Source organism: Oncorhynchus mykiss, chromosome 7 (genome assembly GCF_013265735.2).
Source record: "Oncorhynchus mykiss isolate Arlee chromosome 7, USDA_OmykA_1.1, whole genome shotgun sequence".
In the NCBI taxonomy this organism is placed as follows: domain Eukaryota; kingdom Metazoa; phylum Chordata; class Actinopteri; order Salmoniformes; family Salmonidae; genus Oncorhynchus; species Oncorhynchus mykiss.
In genome coordinates, this window is record NC_048571.1 from 30,008,911 (window position 1) to 30,030,307 (window position 21,397).

Genomic DNA, 21,397 nt, shown 5'->3' on the forward strand with positions numbered 1-21,397 from the left:
ACCATTATATCAACACACTCAGCACTCCCAGCACCCCCAACTAACAATATATTTGGCACCGTAGACATCTAGTGACCACTTGATTCCATGTGACCAAACATTCCTGAGTCTCAAATAGTCGCCTGTCCCTTTTAATAGCCGGGCAATGGCACACATTATAGCAAATACATTTGGGGTCTAAATTAAAGGAGCTACAATTATAATTTAATTACATGTTTTAAATGTCCATAATATCTGCATTAATAGTGGAATGATCGTGTTTCACAATATTCCTAAAAAAAAATATATATATCGATCTTCTAATTGTGTTATTAACTGAATGTTTGTTTATTCCATGTGTAACTCTGTGTTGTTGTTTTTGTCGCACTGCTTTGCTTTATCTTGGCCAGGTCACAGTTGTAAATGAGAACTTGTTCTCAACTGGCCTACCTGGTTAAATAAAGGTGATAAATAGAAATACAAAAATGTCGGAGCAGTATAGACCTAGTCTGTTCATTATATACATCTACATGATGTATTGTTACACCATGTAGGAGCAGTATAGACCGACAGTAGCTAGCTACTTATGTGCCGTAGGAAACATTTTTAATCGCACTAATCAATCAACACATTCCTGTCTTTGTATGTCTCAATATAATAGTACTATTTAATTAAATCTATTTAAAATAATCTTTGTCTAAAAATAAAATATGATCCTCAACTGCGTTTCCCCTCCGGTCAGCAGACGGCGATGTGCGTCTTTCAGGCGATGCTGCCAGCGTGACGTATAATCTAGTGGACGGTTCTTCAGAAACAGCTCGTTAATCACCAAGGTAGCTTGCTAGCCAACATAGCGTATAGCTTGAATCTTTCGGCTATCGATGTATATTAGCTACTGTGTTTTAGACACACTTCTGTCGTATCTACTTGTTAACCTATTTCATTTAATTTGATGTTATTTTGTATTAGTCAGCTATAGTAGCTGGCTGGTTAAGTTAGCACTAGCCTACTCGCTAATGATAGCTAGCTAGCTAACATCCCCGAACATGAGCTCCCTAAACTACTCTCCTCCTGTTACAGAAGAGGAGGGCTGCTGGACGGAGGAAGAAGCTCTGGGGCTGAACATTGTCGCGAAAGAGGAGAAGGAAGAGGAGGATGTCACAGTAAAACAAGTAGAGGGTGATGCTGTTACAGTGAAAGAAGAAGAGAAAGACGTTTCAGTGAAAGAAGAGGAAGACGCGTTCAGAGTGAAAGAGGAGGAGGATGTTACAGTAAAAGAAGAGGAGGAAGATAAAGATGAGGATGTCGTTTTTGGAGTGCAGAAGGAAGGGGAGATTACTGTCACATTGAAAGATGAAGAGGAGGAGATAGGAGATCTGATTAACACCAGTAAGTAACGCCTTAAATTGGTTTTTCACTTTGGATATTCGGAGTTGGTTCGTCAATACCTTTTCAATGGAGGCCCATAGGATGATGACTGATATGTCTAGAATCAGACGACGTAGAGAACAAGCTACCCCTTGTTTTCTCCGTTCCGTTTCCAAAAAGTGACTTAACATATATATTTGAGAAGGGTCTATCTGCTGACCGCAGACTGGGGGGCACGGCATGTTGTGATTTTCGTGTAGTGATGATTTACGACACACCTTGCACCTCAATAGTGCCATGCGAGAGTTGGGTTTGCTACACCAAAGATTATGGATGTACTGACAAGATGTCTCTGTTCTAACAAAGGGAGTCGTTGTCCACAAAGCGGCACTGCGGGTTGTCTAGCTCCCACCTATTCTTTCTTTGGATTGGTGGATAGATCTTATTATTGTAATCTATTGTTTACATTCTATGAGGGTTCTATGATGCTAAGCTACTAGCATGAATATGCATAGCGATCTGATGACAACTCCTATAGTGTTTTTATCAAAGTTGTCGGTATGTCATGTGTCCACATAATAACTTAATCATTACAAAACTTCTGTTAGATCAAGTAAACCTCACGTAGCAAATTAGCCATTAATTTAGTTGTTGACCAAATTCGACACTTTCCACATTGGGTTGATAATTGTTTCCACTTGGATACAACCTACTGTAGCCTACTGGCATGACCTAGAGAAATACAACCTACTGTAGCCCACTGGCATGACCTAGAGAGATACAGCCTACTGGTAGACCACACTATCTACCTAGAAAGTTTGTCTGTATTTTTCGTAGCTGTTTACATACCGCCACAGACCGATGCACGAAGACCGCACTGAATGAGCTGTATTCCGCCATAAACAAACAGGAAAACGCTCATCCAGAGGCGGCGCGCCTTGTGGCCGAGGACTGTAATGCAGGGAAACTTAAATCTGTTTTATCTCACTTCTATCAGCATGTTAAAAGCAAAAATGAAAGCAGGAAGCACCAGTGACTCGGTCAATAAAAAGCTGATGCTAAGCTACTGGACTGTTTTGCTAGCACAGACTGGAATATGTTCCGGGATTCTTCCGATGGCATTGAGGAGTATACCACATCAGTCATTGGCTTAATCAATAAGTGCATCGATGACGTCCCCACAGTGACTGTACTTATATACCCCAACCAGAAGCCATGGATTACAGGCAACATCCGCACTGAGCTAAAAGGCTAGAGCTGCTGCTTTCAATGAGCGGGACTCTAACCTGGAAGCTTATAAGAAATCCCTCTATGCCCTCCGACGAACCATCAAACAGGCAAAGCATCAATAAGGGACTAAGATTGAACCGTACTACACCGGCTCCGGCGGTCTACCAGACGAGCAAAAGTACTTTGAGGCAAATAACACTGAAACATGCATGTGAGCACCAGCTGTTCCAGACGACTGTGTGATCACGCTCTCCGCAGCCGATGTGAGTAAGACCTTTAAACAGGTCAACATTCACAACTTCGCAGGGCCAGACAGATTACCAGGACGTGTACACTAGGTCTATGTTATTTTTAGGTGAAGTTATGGGTCAATTGGCATACACTTAGTGTACAAACCCTCATTGTCAGGCTGATTTTAAAGCTTGCCAAAGAGCATTTTACTGGTTGAAGTGTTGAAGAATAAGGCAGTTGATTTGCGACCAGTAACACAAATATATTAAGATTCAAAAAAGCCTTACAATTATAATCCAAAAGTAGTGTGAAATGCACTCATAAGCAACCTGGAAATGGAGGCTATTTTTGCTGTCAGCCTATGAGAACTCCCCTGAGTTTTCCCCCACGGTGGTGAATAAGTGAATAGACACAGAACTTAAAGTGAGTTTCCTTGAGTAGCACTCCCGATCTTGCACTTCATGGCTACGCTGTTGGCATAACCTTTTACAGGAGATTTCCTCTGTTGTGGGCCTTTAAACATCTGTCTGACTTTGTTGTTCACACAGGAGAGAGAGGTGACTATCGTGGATCCTCTGGGGAGCCTCAACAACCGCATGATGCCGAGGCAGAGAAGAGTCTCTACAGACCAGGATACCTCAAGAAACACCAGCAGAAACCCAAAGGAAAGAGAACTCACCGCTGCTCTGACTGTGGGAAGAGTTTTGTTTTCTCAGGACAATTAAAATCACACCAGAGAACGCATACAGGAGAGAAATCATATAGCTGTGATCAATGTGGGAAGAGTTTTACTACATTTAGCAATCTGATGATACACCAGAGAACACACACAGGAGAGAAACCTTATAGCTGTGATCAATGTGGTAATAGTTTTGTTTCATCTGGCCTTCTGACTGTACATCAGAGAATACATACAGGAGAGAAACCATATAGCTGTACTCAATGTGGGAAGAGTTTTACTCAGCTAAGCAACCTGATATCACACCAAAGAATACACACAGGTGAGAAACCTTATAGCTGTACTCAATGTGGGAAGAGTTTTACTCAGTCAACCAGCCTGATATCACACCAGAGAACACACACAGGAGAGAAACCTTATAGCTGTGATGAATGTGGGAAGAGTTTTACTACATCTAGCAAACTGACTCTACACTACAGAACACACACAGGAGAAAAACCTTTTAGCTGTTCTCAATGTGACAAGAGATACTATGATAAATGTTCTCTGATTACACATCAGAAAATACATGCATGAAGGCGTTGTTTCATGATATCAATGAAATTATGTCAGAATGTAGAATGTTTAACAATGTACAAGGAGTATTTTAATGATGTCACAATATAGAACCCTAAATGTTTGCCCCCTGTTCTATTGATTTCAACATGATATGGATTTTAGCCTCAGGGGGGAAATCCAGGCTCTGAATTGAAAGAGTACTATTTATATGATTTAACAAAAAGTGAGTAACAAAAAAGTTCTGTCTTACACTTACTATGTTGGTGGCCCACTTTAATCACAAGTTACACTTGAATAAAAATGTAGCTAGAGGTTTTCTACAAATTGTCCTCAACCAGTGATGTACACATTACTCTCAGATTCCATATGGTTTTTGAGCTGTTAGTTTTAACAGGACGTGCAACCTCATCTCCCTCCTCTCGGCAGAATTGATTTCAACATGATATTAATGAGTGATGACAAATTAAGTGTTGCCCTTATTTGTTTAGCGACCCCTACATTTAAATGCATCTCTCCAAAATGTAGCTGACTGTCTTCTGCAGATTGTCCTCTAACCAGTGAGGTGAAAGATATCTCCTATTTCTATGTGTTTTTTTAGTTGTGTTAGGTACAACCTGATTTCCCCCCTAATTGATTTCACTGATTTATTGCTTCATGCCAAAACAACAGCGTTTCTGGTTCTTGTGCAGTACGTAAGATGCTTGTTTAAAAAATACAAGTAATATGTATTATTGTGGCAGATGTTTGTGTTTATATAGCTCAATTTATCACAAACTGTTTCTGCATATTGGTTATTGATTTGGACACATTAAAACTTTGTTTTGACATTGGGCTATCCCACCTAGCAAAATGTCATTGAAAAGAGGTTGAGAAGGAGACTATGCCCGGTGTACAATATACGTTCAGTTTTAGTTGAAGTGAAAGTTGAGATGTTGTTTTTTCAATTCACTTGCAGCCTATACACATGGACGCAGTATAATAACTTGGTCTGTAACAATTTTATTCGCATTCTTACATCACTCCAGTATTTCTTTGCAACATTCAAATGGTAATTGTCTTTATTCCCACTGTCAAAGAAGCATGTCTCAAATCACTTCATATTTCAAACACATCCATGCCTCACCATGAAGTTAATTATTGCCAATACATATTAACAAAGGGGTGTACATTTGGTTTTCATATTTACATTTAGTAATAATAATTATTTATGCAACCAATCAGGGTTCATTCTCAGATGTGCCAAACCAAATGTACTAGAGCATGACATTGGGGATTGGGCCCCGATCCAACAACATGCCTATCTAGTGAACCCTGAAAAGAGAGAGAAGCTCTGCAGTGAGGTGGAAAGTTACTACGGATATTGCAGGAGTTTCCTCTTGAAATCAGACATGTCCGTGGTAAGGACAACTTGGTTGTTGATTGTCTCCAGCGGGGTGTAGTCAAAAAGTTTTGTGTTTAGCCAGTGCGTTACCATGGATGACAATTTATTTTGACTGCATGTTTTTACGTATTGGAGATGAGTTTTGTTTGTGCTCGTTCCAAGGGGACGAGAGTTCTAGAAGCTAGTGAGTTTTTCAAAAATAGATTGTAGAAAAATATATATATTTAGAAATGTGTTTTTTCTTGTTTTTAATTGGTGACAGCCAGTAGACACCATGTTTATATTGTAGAAGGTGAAGCATTGTAGTTGATTTTAATATGAATTGGAAGTTGTTTTCTGTTGGTGGTGAGTAAACTTGTCCAACAAAAGTATAGGATATATTTGTAATCTTAAGGGGGAAGGTGTTACAGGCTTTGGTTTTTCCATTTATGTTTTGAGGTTGGACTTTAGCACATATAGCTCGTTAGCACTGTGAGGGAATTTTCTTTTAAACCTTACTAATGCATGTGTATTAAAATATTATTCTTTAAGCCGAGGCATTGGGCTTGAGATTGGTAAAGAACCTAACTCCTATAACATAGAAAAGTGTGTTGATAGAGGCCTGTTCTGGGTGTGTAGAATGAACCCATGATGTTCAGACACTCAGCCAAGAATATGACAGAAACTGACTGGTTCCTCTTGATCCTCCACAGAGTAAAGGTTTTTTCCTGCACACCAGTAACAGAGCTATTGTGTTGGAGCCTGTTTCTGAGGAAAGATTGTGGTGGAGAAATCATGATTAGCTAAGTAACATGGATAATTAAGATGTCTTATCTGTAGAATATGCTGTTATGAACTATTGACCTCTTGCTATTAGAATGTCTCCTTTCTGGATCTGGTGTTGGCAGCTGCACTTCCCCCCTCAAATGGGCCTCAGTCACCTTGGGTCCAAAGAAGCGAGATGTCAGGCTTATCGATCACATGTCCCTGTTGCTATGCAGAATATCAGCATCTATCACATTTCCCGGTTGCTATGCAGAATATTAGCATCTATCACATGTCCCTGTTGCTAGGCAGAATATCAACAGGGAGGAAGGCAAAGGAGATCAGAAGGAAACATTGTTTCCATATGTGAACTGTGTGTTTATTGCGAAACATGTGAAGGGATGGTGTGAGTAATGGGGAACCAATCACTTGTCTCCACAGTGTCTGTGCGTCAGTCACCTACTCCTAGGGGCAGATTGTATTTGGGGCCCAAGGTCTGACACAGGATGTGTGGGGTTGGTGTTTGGAACCATTGTACGTCATCTCTGAGGTTGCACCTATCCTGAGATAGTTTATAACCCAGAAGCAAGCCTCCTTGTAAAAACAAGTATTTTAATAAAAGTAAAAACCTTGATTGATTATTAATTTTGCGCCTCCTCATTATTGATTATGGGTAGAATTTCCACCCCAGCACGTATGGCGAACCGATTGGTATCACCTCGTTAGTTAGAATGTGTTGGCTTGTCCATCTTGTTAGGGTTGGATGTTGCATCCAATTGTTAATATTGTAATCAATGACATTTCCTTAGGGTGCTCATTAGTCTTTCAGTTGTTATTCTTCTGTTTTTTATCCTATTATTGTTGTGTAGTAAATATTTCTTTTTATTTTCAATGTTTTCTAAACATATTTTCCTGTGAAGTCATTGTGTTGCATCCATGTCTGAAATGTGCTGTATAAATAAAGCTTGATTTGAACATATTGCAAAAGAAATTAACCCGATGACTGACCAATCAACAGCCTCTTGCTAAACCAATTAACAAATATGTGCAAAAGCAACACATATCTTTGTCCATCTTAGTATGAAAAACAGTATAAATTCACTAAATCTTCCACTATGTCAATATAGTGCATGGCATGTAAGTTTAGTATCACTTTTTAACCAACCCAGTGCATTTGTTGAAAATGAAAAAAAAGGTACGAGTAAAACATGACATTATTTCCAAACCATTGTTGGGGAATAATCAGAATTAGTTGGGTAACCTAGATAAGATGTTTTATATTCATTATATGCTTGTGAGTTACTTCTCATCAGAATGTCTATTTTTGGATAATACTGTTGGCCGGTTGCAGTTATCTGTTCTCTGACATGGGGTCAGTTACTTGGGCTGCATAGAGGGGAGGGGTCAAGCTTGTCTTCATATGTAAACATATCTTTTAAATCAATTATCTCTTGGCTCCACAATGTCTGTGTGCCAGTCACTGTGTCTCTGTGATTTTGTCAAGGAGGGGGTATTTGATATATGCCTGTTGATAGGTTTTGTTTTATGGTCCTGAGAGCGAGGAAAGAACATAGTTTAGGAGACAAAGCTGAACAATAATTTATGGCCAATGCTGTCTGGCTATGTATGTCTTTGCTATAAAGGATCTCAGTTGCAATGTGTAAGGACTCTCAGAGAATTCATTGATAGACACTGAATTGATCTGAGAGTCACAGGGTTGTGATGGAGCTCATATAATTAAAGATGGACTTTAAGATAACTCTGACTTGTGTGTGGTTTGCTCTCATGATTTGGTAAATACAGGAAATTTCCACAACACCATTCACAATGCTGGCTGAGGTACGAGAAAAACATGACATATTATTTCCTAATTGTAAAAAAATCCCCACTCCTTTATCAACTAGTCTTTCACTGTTTAACCAGAATAACATGAGTTGTGTCCTTCATACTGTTAGACTGTTAGTCCATAATCAACTAGTCTCTCACTGTTCAACCAGAATAACATAAGTAGTGTCATTCAGACTGTTAGTCCATAATCAACTAGTCTCTCACTGTTCAACCAGAATAACATAAGTAGTGTCATTCAGACTGTTAGTCCATAATCAACTAGTCTCTCACTGTTTAATTAACCAGAATAACATGAGTTGTGCCAATCAAACTGTTAGACTGTTAGTCCGTAATCAACTAGTCTCTCACTGTTTAACCAGAATAACATGAGTTGTGTCTTTCAGACTGTTAAACTGTTAGTCCATAAGCATATTCAGCTACTTAGATGTCATGTATTGTCATGTTATGTTCTCTATAATGAAACATCACCAAGTGAAATAAAGTTGATAAGATACTATTAATAGACATTAAATAAAAAAATGGTTGTTCAGAAATCATTAATTATCTTGTTGCTCTCATGAAATAAACTAAATATTTGAATAATTGCAAGGAACATATTTGCATATTGCAGAAATCCTAAGAAAGAAATCCTGAATGTATTGAAATGCCTGGAGGGGATGTGTTCATTCATAACCCATCATTTATACATGTTAATTTATACCTGTTAGTTCATAACTGTCACACCCTGACCATAATTTGCTTTGTATGTTTCTATGTTTTGTTTGGTCAGGGTGTGTTCTATGTTGGATGTCTAGTTTGTCTGTTTCTGTGTTTGGCCTGATAGGGTTCTCAATCAGAGGCAGGTGTTAGTCATTGTCTCTGATTGGGAACCATATTTAGGTAGCCTGTTTTGTCATTGTGGGTTGTGGGTGATTGTCTATGTTAGTTGCTTGTGTCAGCACAGTTCTTATTATAGCTTCACGGTCATTATTGGTTTATTGTTTTTGTATAGTGTTGCAGTGTTCAAAAATTGGAAATTGATGTCACCTGGGTCAGCTTTCCATACTCGTCCTGAGGTAGTCGTCTGGTGAAGACTGTGCCAGCCTCACGCACCAGGCCTCCTGTGCACCTCCCTAGCCCTGCACGTCCTGTGCCAGCTCAGCGCTACAGCGCTCCTAGCCGTGCTAACCGTGGCGGGCGTTGTACTGGTCAGGCACCGTGTTATGCGGTGGAACGCACGGTGTCCCCAGTACGCGTGCTTAGCCCGGTGCGCTACATCCCAGCTCCCCACATCTGCCGGGGTAGGGTGAAAATCCAGCCAGGGTGGATGGTGCCAGCCCTGCTCTCGAGATCTCCAGTGCGCCTTCACGGTCCGGTCTATCCAGTGCTACCTCCACGCACCAGCCCTCCGGTGGCAGCCCCCCGCACCAGGCTGTCCCTCCGTCTTTTGCCTACAGGTGCCTGTCCAGCGCTGCCAGAGTCTCCCGTCTCTCCAGAGCGGCCAGGGTCTCCCGTCTCTCCAGAGCGGCCAGGGTCTCCCGTCTCTCCAGAGCGGCCAGGGTCTCCCGTCTGTCCAGAGCGGCCAGGGTCTCCCGTCTGTCCTGAGCCGCCAGAGTCTCCCGTCTGTCCTGGGCCGCCAGAGTCTCCCGTCTGTCCTGAGCGGCCAGAGTCTCCCGTCTGTCCTGAGCGGCCAGAGTCTCCCGTCTGTCCTGAGCGGCCAGAGTCTCCCGTCTGTCCTGAGCGGCCAGAGTCTCCCGTCTGTCCTGAGCGGCCAGAGTCTCCCGTCTGTCCTGAGCGGCCAGAGTCTCCCGTCTGTCCTGAGCGGCCAGAGTCTCCCGTCTGTCCTGGGCCGCCAGAGTCTCCCGTCTGTCCTGGGCCGCCAGAGTCTCCCGTCTGTCCTGGGCCGCCAGAGTCTCCCGTCTGTCCTGGGCCGCCAGAGTCTCCCGTCTGTCCTGGGCCGCCAGAGTCTCCCGTCTGTCCTGGGCCGCCAGAGTCTCCCGTCTGTCCTGGGCCGCCAGAGTCTCCCGTCTGTCCTGGGCCGCCAGAGTCTCCCGTCTGTCCTGGGCCGCCAGAGTCTCCCGTCTGTCCTGGGCCGCCAGAGTCTCCCGTCTGTCCTGGGCCGCCAGAGTCTCCCGTCTGTCCTGGGCCGCCAGAGTCTCCCGTCTGTCCTGGGCCGCCAGAGTCTCCCGTCTGTCCTGGGCCGCCAGAGTCTCCCGTTTGTCCTGGGCCGCCAGAGTCTCCCGTCTGTCCTGGGCCGCCAGAGTCTCCCGTCTGTCCTGGGCCGCCAGAGTCTCCCGTCTGTCCTGGGCCGCCAGCCAGCCAGGAGCCGCCAGACCCGCCAGCCAGCAGCCGCCAGAGCCGCCAGCCAGCCAGGAGCCGCCAGCCAGCCAGGAGCCACCAGCCAGCCAGGAGCCGCCCCTCAGTCCGGAGCCGCCCCTCAGTCCGGAGCCGCCCCTCAGTCCGGAGCCGCCCCTCAGTCCGGAGCCGCCCCTCAGTCCGGAGCCGCCCCTCAGTCCGGAGCCGCCCCTCAGTCCGGAGCCGTCCCTCAGTCCGGAGCCGTCCCTCCGTCCAGTGGGGCCCTTTAGCAGGGTTGCAAGTCCTAGGTTGGCGGCGAGGGTCGCCGCTCAAAGGACGCTACTAAGGTGGACTAAGACTATGGTGGAGTGGGGGCCACGTCCAGTGCCAGTGCCGCCAAAAATCAACATTAATCACTAACCTTTGATGAATTTCATCAGATGACACTCATAGGACATCATGTTACACAATATATGTATGTTTTGTTCGATAATGTGCATATTTATATCCAAAAATATCAGTTTACATTGGCGCATTACGTGCGGTAATGTTTTGATCCCAAAACATCCGGTGATTTTGCAGAAATACTCATAATAAACATTGATTAAAGATGCAAGTGTTATTCACAGAATTAAAGATAGACTTATCTTCTATGCAACCGCTGTGTCAGATTTTTTTAAAACTTTGCGGAAAAAGCATAATCTGAGAACGGCGCTCAGTACCCAATTCAGCCAAAGAAAACTCTGCTATTTTGGAGTCAAGATTAGTAAATATAAATATTCACTTACCTTTGATGATTTTCATCAGAAAGCACTTCTAGGAATCCCTGTTGTTAGCGTGTTCAGCCCAGTAATCCATCTTCATGAGGCGCGAGCACTTCCTCCAGACAAAAACTTGAAAAGTTCCGTTACAGGTTGTAGAAACAAGTCAAATGATGTATGCAATCAATCTTTAGGATTTTTAACTTAAATCACCAATAAGGTTCCAACCGAAGAATTTCATTGACTTGAAGAAAAGCATTGGAACGAGAGCATACTCTGTCGGGAGTGCGCGTCATGAGACCCAGGCTCTCTGCCAGACCACTCACTCAAAAAGCAATTATGAGCCCCTCCTTTACAGTAGAGTACTAAAACCAGTGTCTAAAGACGGTGACATCTAGTGGAAGCCCTAGGAAGTGCAAGCACTTCCAAATCTTACAGGGATTTCAACAGGCACTGTTTTGAAAATCGATTTCTCACTTCCTGTTTGGATTTCTTCTCAGGTTTTTGTCTGCCATATGAGTTCTGTTATACTCACAGACATAATTCAAACAGTTTTAGAAAATTAAGAGTGTTATCTATCCATTACTACTAATAATGCATATATGTAATGCATATACATATATCTGCATATGCATATAATTGCATCTGGGACAGAGTAGGAGGCCGTTCAGTTTGGGCACGCTATTCATCCAAAAGTGAAAATGCTGCCCCCTATTCCAAAAAAGTTATTCATTCATAACCCATCATTTATACCTGTTAGTTCATAACCCATCATTTATACCTGTTAGTTCATAACCCATCATTTATATCTGTTAGTTCATATCCCATCATTTATACCTGTTAGGTCATAACCCATTATTAATAACGGTTAATTAATAACCCATCATTTATACCTGTTTATTCATAACCCATCATTTATACTTGTTAGTTTATAACCCATCAATTATACCTGTTAGTTCATTACTGATCATTTATACCTGTTAATTCATAACCCATCATTTATACCTGTTAGTTCATAACACATCATTTATACCTGTTCGTTCATAACCCATCATTTATACCTGTTAGTTCATAACCCATCATTTATACCTTTTGCTTTAAAGGGGCGGTTCAGGCAGGCTGGCACGCTCCTTGACCTTACTTGGCAGGAACTAATTGGTATCCATAATAAACCCCAGGAAGAGTAGCTGCTGTCTTGGGAGGGACTAATGGGGATCCTGTTAAGGGGATTTTTTTTAATCAATAATGACTAATTATGTATACATTTCAATCAGGACTGACTAATCAGAATACTATTATGTTACTGTATATGTACTAATCAGAATACTATTATGTTACTGTATATGTATGAATTTTATTTTTAATCCTAGTACTGAATGTGTGTAAATATAATCAAGAATTAGAACAATGACTGTCTGTACCTTGGTAGAAATGACTGAACTATATCGCCAGACTGGCTAGAAGGCTTATCTACACCAGCTGTCCTAAGCTCAGTCATATATCATCTTAATAGGGAGAGACGATGTGAGAACCATACAGCCTTTGTACTAGAGCGGAGATGACACGGGCTGGGACTGAAACTAATGACGTCATTTTAAGTTTAGAACCTGTGGTAAAATGTGTAAGGAGCAGTACTCATGAGAATAAACGCAGCTGGTTGATTTCAAAGGCTTGTCTCTGTCCATTTTACACCAATAAGGGTCTTACAACCTCTTATGAATTGACAGAGTGTTTGATTTTAATTGGGTATTTAAACAGAGGAATTTAATTCCTGTAACAGATCCATAATAGACTCCAGAAAGAGTAGCTGCTGCCTTGGCAGGAACTAATGGGGATCCATAATAAATACAAATACTTGTATCAATATATTTGTCTCTCTTTACTCTTGGATTAGAAAAGGCTAATTAGCATCAAAGTAGATGACATGCAAGACTACAAATCCCTGAAAGCTCCTGCATGTCATCTCTCTCACATCTCGACACCTTTCACAGAACAGTTCACAGAATTGTCCATTGAAATAAATGTTGACAATTTAATCATTGCTACATTTAGGTCTTGATTGGTGGAGTGCTGCAGAGATGGTCGTCCTTCTGGAAGGTTCTCCCATCTCCACAGAGGATCTCTGGAGCTCTGTCAGAGTGAACATCGGGTTCTTGTTCACCTCCCTGACCAAGGCCCTTCTCCCCCGATTTCAGTTTGGCCGGGCGGCCAGCTTTAGGAAGAGTCTTGGTGGTTCCAAACTTCTTCCATTTAAGAATGATAGAGGCCACTGTGTTCTTGCCGACCTTCAATGCTGAAGACATTTTTTGGTATCTTTCCCCAGATCTGTGCCTCGACACAGTCCTGTCTCAGAGCTCTATGGACAATTCCTTTGACCTCATGGCTTGGATTTTGCTCTGACATGCACTGTAATCTGTGGGACCTTATAAAGACAGGTGTGTGCCTTTCTAAATCATGTCTAATCAATTAAATTTACCACAAGTGGACTCCAATCAAGTTGTAGAAACATCTCAAGGATGATCAATGTAATTCAGGATGCATCTGAGTTCAGTTGAGTCTCATAGTAAAGGGTCTGAATACTTAAGTAAATACATTTGCAAAAATGTAAAAAAAAATGTATTTGGTTTGTCATTATGGGGTATTGTGTGTAGATTGATGAGGGGGGAAAATGATTAAATTTTAGAATAAGGCTGTAACGTAACAAAATGTGGAAAAAGTGAAGGTGTCTGAATACTTAACAAATGCACTGTATACCTCTGGCAGAATGTTCTACTGCTGGCAGAGTTTTCTACAATTGGCAGTTTTGTACAGTCACATGATACGTGGTGTAGAAAAGTCCAATCTTAGGAGAGTACATGAGAGGCACTATACTGTGTGTCTGCAGGTGTCTATCTCGTCAAAACCACTGATACAGGAGCCCCTCCACACTCTGGTGGGATGGACCATGTCTACAGAGAAACTTAGATTCAAATACTTAGATATGTGTGTATTGGTTATATGTTGTGAAATAGTTAGATATAACTTGTTAGATATTACTGCACTGTCGGAGCTAGAAACACAAGCATTTCACTACACCCGCAATAACATCTGCTAAACACGTGTAAGTGACCAATAAAATGTGATTTTGATATGAAATAAACAGTCAATATGACTCCAAAGGAGTTGAATTTGTTAAAAGTCCATATTGATACAGAAACACTAAACCATGATTTATATTTATTAAGAACAAGTTTATTGACAAAGTCGTGAAAAATTGGAAGAACTGAATAAACCACATTTTGGCTATGATCAAAGATATGCCTCTGGGGTCAAAATGATCCATGTCAGAAGTATGGTTCAATGCAAATATGTGTAAAGTTTGATTCGTTTTTTAATGAGTGAGAATTTAAAACAATCAACACATGCTTCTCTTTGAACGACTTAATATAATATTAAACTTTTATGAAATAAATGAAAAATTAACATTTTGGTTCCTCAACTGCGTTGCCCACTCCAGTCAGCAGATGGCGATGTGCGTCTTTTAGTCGCTGTGTATTAAACACACTTCTGTCGTATGTAATTGTTGGTCCATTTAAATATAGATTTACGTTGTTTGTCAGCTAGTTTAGGACTAAGCTAGTCGCTAATGCTAGCTAGCTAACATCCCCGACCATGAGTTCACTAAGCTACTCTCCTCCTGATAAAGAAGAGGAGGTCTGCTGGACGGAGAAAGAAGCTCTCGTCAAAGAGGAGAAGGAAGAAAAGGATGTTACAATAGAAAAACAAGCAGAGGGTGGGGCTGTTCCTGTGAAAGATGAAGAGAAAGACGTTTCATTGAAAGAAGAGGAAGATACGTTCAAAGTGAAAGAGGAGGAGGATGTTACAGTAAAAGAAGAGGAGGAGGAAGAGAAGGATGTTACAATACAAAAACAAGTAGAGGGTGAGGCTGTTACCGTGAAAGAAGAAGAGAAAGACGTTTCAGTGAGAGGATGTTACAGTAAAAGAAGCCATTCTGGCTGGATGCAAGCTTCCCTCCGGCAAATGCGGGACGCTGGCACCGAGCATACCGGCCTGTGAATACTCCGCCTCGGTACCGTGCCCATCACCCCATAGCACGGGGCCTGACCAGTCCCATGCTCGCCACGGTAAGTATGGGGAGTTGGCTCAAGTCTGCTTCCTTACTCTGCCACACTCCCCGTGGCCTCTCCCTAAAAAAATTGGGGGGGCTGCCTCTCGGGCTTCCTTGCCAGCCGTGTTCGCTGGTTCCTCTCTCCGGCTGCCTCTGCTCTCCTAGCTGCCTCCACCTGTTCCCATGGAAGGCGATCCCTTCCCGCCAGGATCTCCTCCCATGAGTAGACTCCCTTGTCATCCAGAACGTCCTCCCATGTCCAGGTGTCCACCTTACCATGCTGCTTGGTCCGTTGGTGGTGGGAAGTTCTGTCACGGCTGGCTGAAGGACTGGACCAAGGTGCAGCATGGTAAGCGTACATTTTCTTTATTTAAAAATGACACCGACAAAACAAAGAACAAAACCAAACCGTGAAGCTTTGGGCTATGTGCCCTGATCAAAGTCAAAATTAACTTCCCACAAAACAGGTGGGGGAAAAGGGTACCTATGTATGGTTCTCAATCAGAGACAACGATAGACAGCTGTCCCTGATTGAGAACCATACTAGGCCAAGACATAGAAATACAAAACATAGAAAAAATGAAATAATATGCCCACCCTAGTCACACCCTGGCCTAACCAAAATAGAGAATAAAAAGCCTCTATGGCCAGGGCGTGACAGAATGGCTGAAGCTACACTGTAACATGTAGAACATCAAGAGTGGACCATCAACAAAACGTTAACGATTGATCAAACGCATCCAATGACAATGCCTGAAATACTGTAGTCCTCAATATCTCCTATTAGATTGTCCCAACATGTTATCTTTAAGGAGCAATCAGCGTTTTGTTTTACTCCAATGTTTGTCAGTAAATATAAACAAACACTGTATATCCTCAAAACATGGTTAATGTTGATGTCATGGATGGTTGCATTTCTCCAGCCCCAACACTCAGCTTTTTACCGAAACGAGCGGGGAGTACGCTTTGTTATTGTTTCTACTAGAGGTCGACCGATTATGATTTTTCAACGCCAATACCGATTATTGGAGGACCAAAAAAAGCCGATACCGGTTAATCGGACGATTTTTTAAATTGTTTTTATATATATACACAGACATTTTTGTAATAATGACAATTGCAACAATACTGAATGAACAATGAACACTTTTATTTTAACTTAATATAATCCATAAATAAAATCAATTTAGTCTCAAATAACATGGGAACATATGTTAAAAGGAACCACCAGCTTTCATGGGTATTCAATATTCCCAGTTCAGAAGTTTTAGGTTGTAGTGCAGAAAGCAGAGCTTGTCTGCATGCTCCCCTGTCAGTCAGCTCCTCCGCTTATCATAAATGACCACCCCTCACTGAACACTCTCTCGCTTGGGACCGAAGAAGGTGGGGGACAGAGAAACGTCTTTGCCAGTGGAGCGAATGATTGAAGTCTGTCCTCATTCTGCTTCCACCACTCCAAAAGGCAAGCCGCTCTTTCTGTCAATGACAGTTTCTGTGAGGTAACGCTCAAACTCAATTTAAAAAATTCCCTGGACTTCAGCCCTCCCCTCTTGGCTTCCAAGGATTCTAGCGTAGAGGCTGTCCACCAGACTGAGTGGCTGATCTACCTGGACTCTTTGCCTTTTTGAACCAGGATCTGGGTCCTCCTCTTCACTCGTCCCATCTGCTGTGGCTCTGGGATTTGGTTTCCTTAGTAGGACAGACTCCTCCTTCAGCCACTCTTTTGCTTTCTCTAGTGCTGTCCCTGAGCTGAAGGCATAGCTCTTGTAAAGTGGATCCAGGACAGTTCCAGCACCAGGCACTTTGTCTCCTCGGCCTTGGAGAACCTGCTTGTCAGACTGTCCAACATGGTCTTTGTTACAGGAATTAAATTAATTTGTTTCATTTAACCAATTCAATTAAACTATTGTTTGGTGGTCTGGGGAAATGCATCATCTAGTGAAGTTAGGAGGCTGCAGAATGCACAGAATAAAGCAGCAAGGATTGTTTTAAGGCGGAGATATGGTTCTTCTGTTGCAGTCATGCGCAGTGTTCTTGGTTGGTCATCAATCGACAAGATAATTGAAAAAAACATGCTTATCTTATTTTATAATATACATCATTTAAAATGGCCAAGTTCTATTCACAATGGTATTCAGTTGGTAAGAGACAGACATTCTGGAAATACTAGGAATAGATTGTCCACCATCTATGCGTTATCCAGACAGAAAAAAGAAATGGGCAAAATAACATTTCGATTTAGAGCAATAAAGAAATTGAATAAATTAACTGAGCAAACTAGAAACCTTTCAATATATAAGTTTACATATTATTTAAAAACAATTTAAATATAGTATATAGAAATGTTGTGGGACTATAGTAGATGAAGAATATATATTTTTTTTTTACAAAAAAATATTATTAGATTGAGTATTTATTGGGTCATTATGCTAGTGTATTATGTATGTATGTATGTTTGTGAAAGTGTGTTTGTATTATAAATTGTATTTTAATGTTAATGACTCTTGGAAGATTAGTCCAAATGGGGACTAAAAGAGATCCTAATAAAATCAAATCAAACACTCTGCCCACTCATAAGAATTTGTAAGACCCTTATTTGCATAAAATGGACAGAGACCAGTCTCAAAATCAATCAGTAGTGTTTATTCTCGAGAGTACTGAACACGATACAATTTACCACAGGTTATAAACTGAAAATGACATCATTAGTTTTCGAACTGTCCCGTCTCTTCTCCACTCCAGTACAATGGCAGTATAGTTCTCAAGCCTTCCCACATAGTCTCCCACCAATTTAGATAATTTATGACCGAGCAAAGGTCTTCCTGTGTAGATAAGCATTCTAGCCAGTCTGACGATAACTTCATTCATTTCTACCAAGGAACAGACAGTCAATGTTCTAATTCTTGATTATAATTACACACATTATATTCAGTACTAGGATTAAAAGAAAATTCATACATCTATACAGTAACATAATACTATTCTGATTAGTCAGTCCTGATTGAAATGTATACATAATTAGTAATTATTGATAAAAAATCCCTTAACAGTCTTCCATAAAGTTTTGATGCCTTGAGTAGAAGAACCCTCCTGCTGTAGCATCAGCTTCAGCACCGACACACTGGAGATTGTGCATGCTGCTGTAGAGTTGTAGTGGCTCATCTCCAGTGTCACCTCCTCCATAGGTGCCAGAGTCTCAATTAGGTTAGAGACAATGTCCAACTGTGCAGCAGACAAACTGCTGATGTGTCCGTATTCACCTGCATACACATTCAGTGCATGCCTCTGTTCAAACATCCTCTGCAACATGTGTAGTGTTGAGTTCCAGCGAGTTTGAACTGCTTGGATGATGCTGTGTTTGGGGAGGCCAAGCTCTTCCTGAATGGCCCTCAGCCTCTGTTTGGCCAGTACAGAGTGGTCAAAGTGAGTTGCACAGCTCTTCAACATGGCAATAATGTCTAGCACAGCTCTGACTGGATAGGCCATCATTGATTACAAGCTATAGGGTGAGCGCACTGCAGCTGAAGTCTAGATGCTCTGCCAGTCTCATACCTTTCACCATGTTTGCCCCACTGTCCCTGAGGACCAGCACTACACATGCTGTGTGGATTTCCCAGTATTCCAACATAGTCAAAAACATCTCTCTGATGTAGTTTCCTGTGTGTGATCCAGTCATAGTCTTGACATTCAGCACAACCTGCTTTCTTGTCCAGACATTGTCAATGAAATGTCCAGTAAGGCTCATCAGGGACTCTGTAGTGCCTGACCAGCAGTCAGTTGTGAATGCCATGTGTGGAGCATTGACTGGTGCCACCAGATTCTTCATTTTCATCACAACTCTTTCATGTGTTTTATCTAGTATCTCGATGCGAAAATATTTTTATCTTTGATCCTGTACCGGGGTTCAGCAAGAGTAATCAGCCACTGAAAATCAACGTCAGACACCATTGCGAATGGCTGGTTGTCAGTGGCAATAATCTCAATAATTGCTACATCCATCTTCTTGGCCCTTGGGTCTTCGTCCTGCCATTTTGCTTGTTTATTAAAAAGTTGTAAGATTGTATATAGCCTGCGATGTCTGTGACGTGTCTGTATCACTTTTTCCTTGTGAAGAATTTGCGTTTGCTTTTTTCATCATTGCTTCCTTATGGGCTTTTGGGTCGGTGTTCTTAAGGTTATTCCTTCAGGCTAGTGGTATTTTTAGATTTAGCCGTTGCTGACCACATGCTTACATCTTTTTTTTTACAAATAAGACACCTTGTTTTCCCTGGTGCCAATTCCATTTAATAGTCCCACACTGGTGCTCTGCTTTTCTCTGCCATCTGTAAAACACAAACACACACAGAGCGTTGGACTAGTAACCGAAAGGTTGCAAGTTCATATCCCCGAGCTGACAAGGTACAAATCTGTAGTTCTGCACCTGAACAGGCAGTTAACCCACTGTTCCTAGGTCGTCATTGAAAATAAGAATTTGTTCTTAACTGACTTGCCTAGTTAAAGCTTGGTCACAAATGGGTCTTCCAAATGGACAATGACCCCAAGCCTACTTCCAAAGTTGTGGCAAAATGGCTTAAGGACAACAGAGTTAAGGTATTGAAGTGGCCATCACAAAGCCCTTACCTCAATCCCATAGAGAATTTGTGGGCAGAACTGAAAAAGTGTGTGCGAGCATGGAGGCCTACAAACCTGACTCAGTTACACCAGCTCTGTCAAGAGGAATGGGCAAAAATTCACTCAACTTATTGTGGGAAGCTTGTGGAAGGCTACCCAAATCGTTTGACCCAAGTAAAAAAATGTAAAGGCAATGCTACCAAATACTATTCGAGTGTATGTAAACTTCTGACCCACTGGGAATGTTATGAAAGAATTAAAAGCTGAAATAAATAATTATCTCTACTATTATTCTGACATTTCACATTCTTAACTTCCTGACTGATGTCTTGAGATGTTACTTCAATACATCAACATAATTTCCATACCTCATGATGCCATCTATTTGTGAAGTGTACCAGTCCCTCCTGCAGAAAAGCACCCCCACAACATGATGCTGCCACCACCGTGCTTCACGGTTGGGATGGTGTTCTTCGGCTTGCAAGCCTCCCCCTTTTTCCTCCAAACATAACGATCATCATGGCCAAACAGTTCTATTTTAGTTTCATCAGACCAGAGGACATTTCTCCAAAAAGTAAGATCTTTGTCCCCATGTGCATGTGATGGCTGCATGGTCCCATGGTGTTTATACTTGCGTACAATTGTTTGTACAGAATGTGGTACCTCCAGGCATTTGACATTTGCTCCCAAGGATGAACCAGACTTGTGGAGGTCTACAATTTTTTTTCGGAGGTCTTGGCTGATTTCTTTTGATTTTCCCAAGATGTCAAGCAAAGAGGCACTGAGTTTGAATGTAGGCCTTGAAATACATCCACAGGTACACCTCCAATTGACTCAAATGATGTCAATTAGCCAATCATAAGATTCTAAAGCCATGACATCATTTTCTGGAATTTTCCAAGCTGTTTAACTTCACTAGGGTAGGGGGCAGGATTTTGACATCCAGAAAACCTGAGAAAATTCATCCAGGGATTGAGGTCATAGGATTTCCAATGGGTTTCTATGGGACACCCTTATTATTAGGAACCTGGTTGCAGTTCCTATGGCTTCCACTAGATGTCAACAGTCTTTAGAAATTGTTCTATGTTTTTCTTTAGAGAAATGAAGAAGTAGTCCTATTCATTGTACGTGTCACTCAAGGTGGACTCTACTGTTTTGGTGCGCGTGAACAGGAGCGCGCTACACGTTGTTTTTATCCAGTATTAGAAACAGTTTATTCCTTCTTAAATTTTATAGATTATTTACGTTTTAGGGTAACTGAGGTTGGTATAGGAACGTGGTTTGAAATGTTTGAACCAAGTTTTACAGGCAACTTATTAGATACTTTGTAGGCATGTTGGGCGAGTTGAAACCGGTGTATTTCTGAATCAAACGCGCCAGATAAATTGACATTTTTGTGACATAAAGAAGGACATTATCGAACAAAAGGACCATTTGTGATGCTTCTGGGACATTTTGGAGCGCCAACAGAAGAAGATCTTCAAAGGTAAGGCATTAATTATATCGCTATTTCTGACTTTTGTGTTGCCCCTGCCTGGTTGAAAAATGATTTTCATGTGTTTGTATGCGGGCGCTGTCCTCAGATAATCGCATTGTGTGCTTTCGCTGTAAAGCCTTTTTGATAT

The 21,397-nt window shown here is 41.8% G+C and overlaps 1 protein-coding gene and 1 pseudogene across 1 annotated transcript; one reads left to right on the plus strand and one right to left on the minus strand.

The window, feature by feature from the left end:
• The first annotated feature begins 757 nt into the window (after window positions 1–757).
• LOC110527626 (zinc finger protein 239-like) lies at window positions 758–7,142 on the plus strand. Its single transcript, XM_021609028.2, has 2 exons — window positions 758–1,368; window positions 3,357–7,142. The coding sequence occupies exons 1-2, from the start codon at window positions 1,026–1,028 to the stop codon at window positions 4,061–4,063; spliced, it is 1,050 nt and encodes a 349-aa protein (XP_021464703.2). The 5' UTR covers window positions 758–1,025; the 3' UTR covers window positions 4,064–7,142.
• A 10,650-nt stretch (window positions 7,143–17,792) lies between these two features.
• On the minus strand, window positions 17,793–19,292 carry LOC118965350 (annotated as a pseudogene).
• Window positions 19,293–21,397: the final 2,105 nt, after the last annotated feature.

Excerpts from the sequence above, each read along its gene's own strand:
- LOC110527626 (XM_021609028.2), top strand. The coding sequence starts at position 1,026 with ATGAGCTCCCTAAACTACTCTCCTCCTGTTACAGAAGAGGAGGGCTGC. Across the intron at positions 1,369-3,356 it reads AGGAGATCTGATTAACACCA|GAGAGAGAGGTGACTATCGT; the intron begins GTAAGTAACGCC and ends TTGTTCACACAG.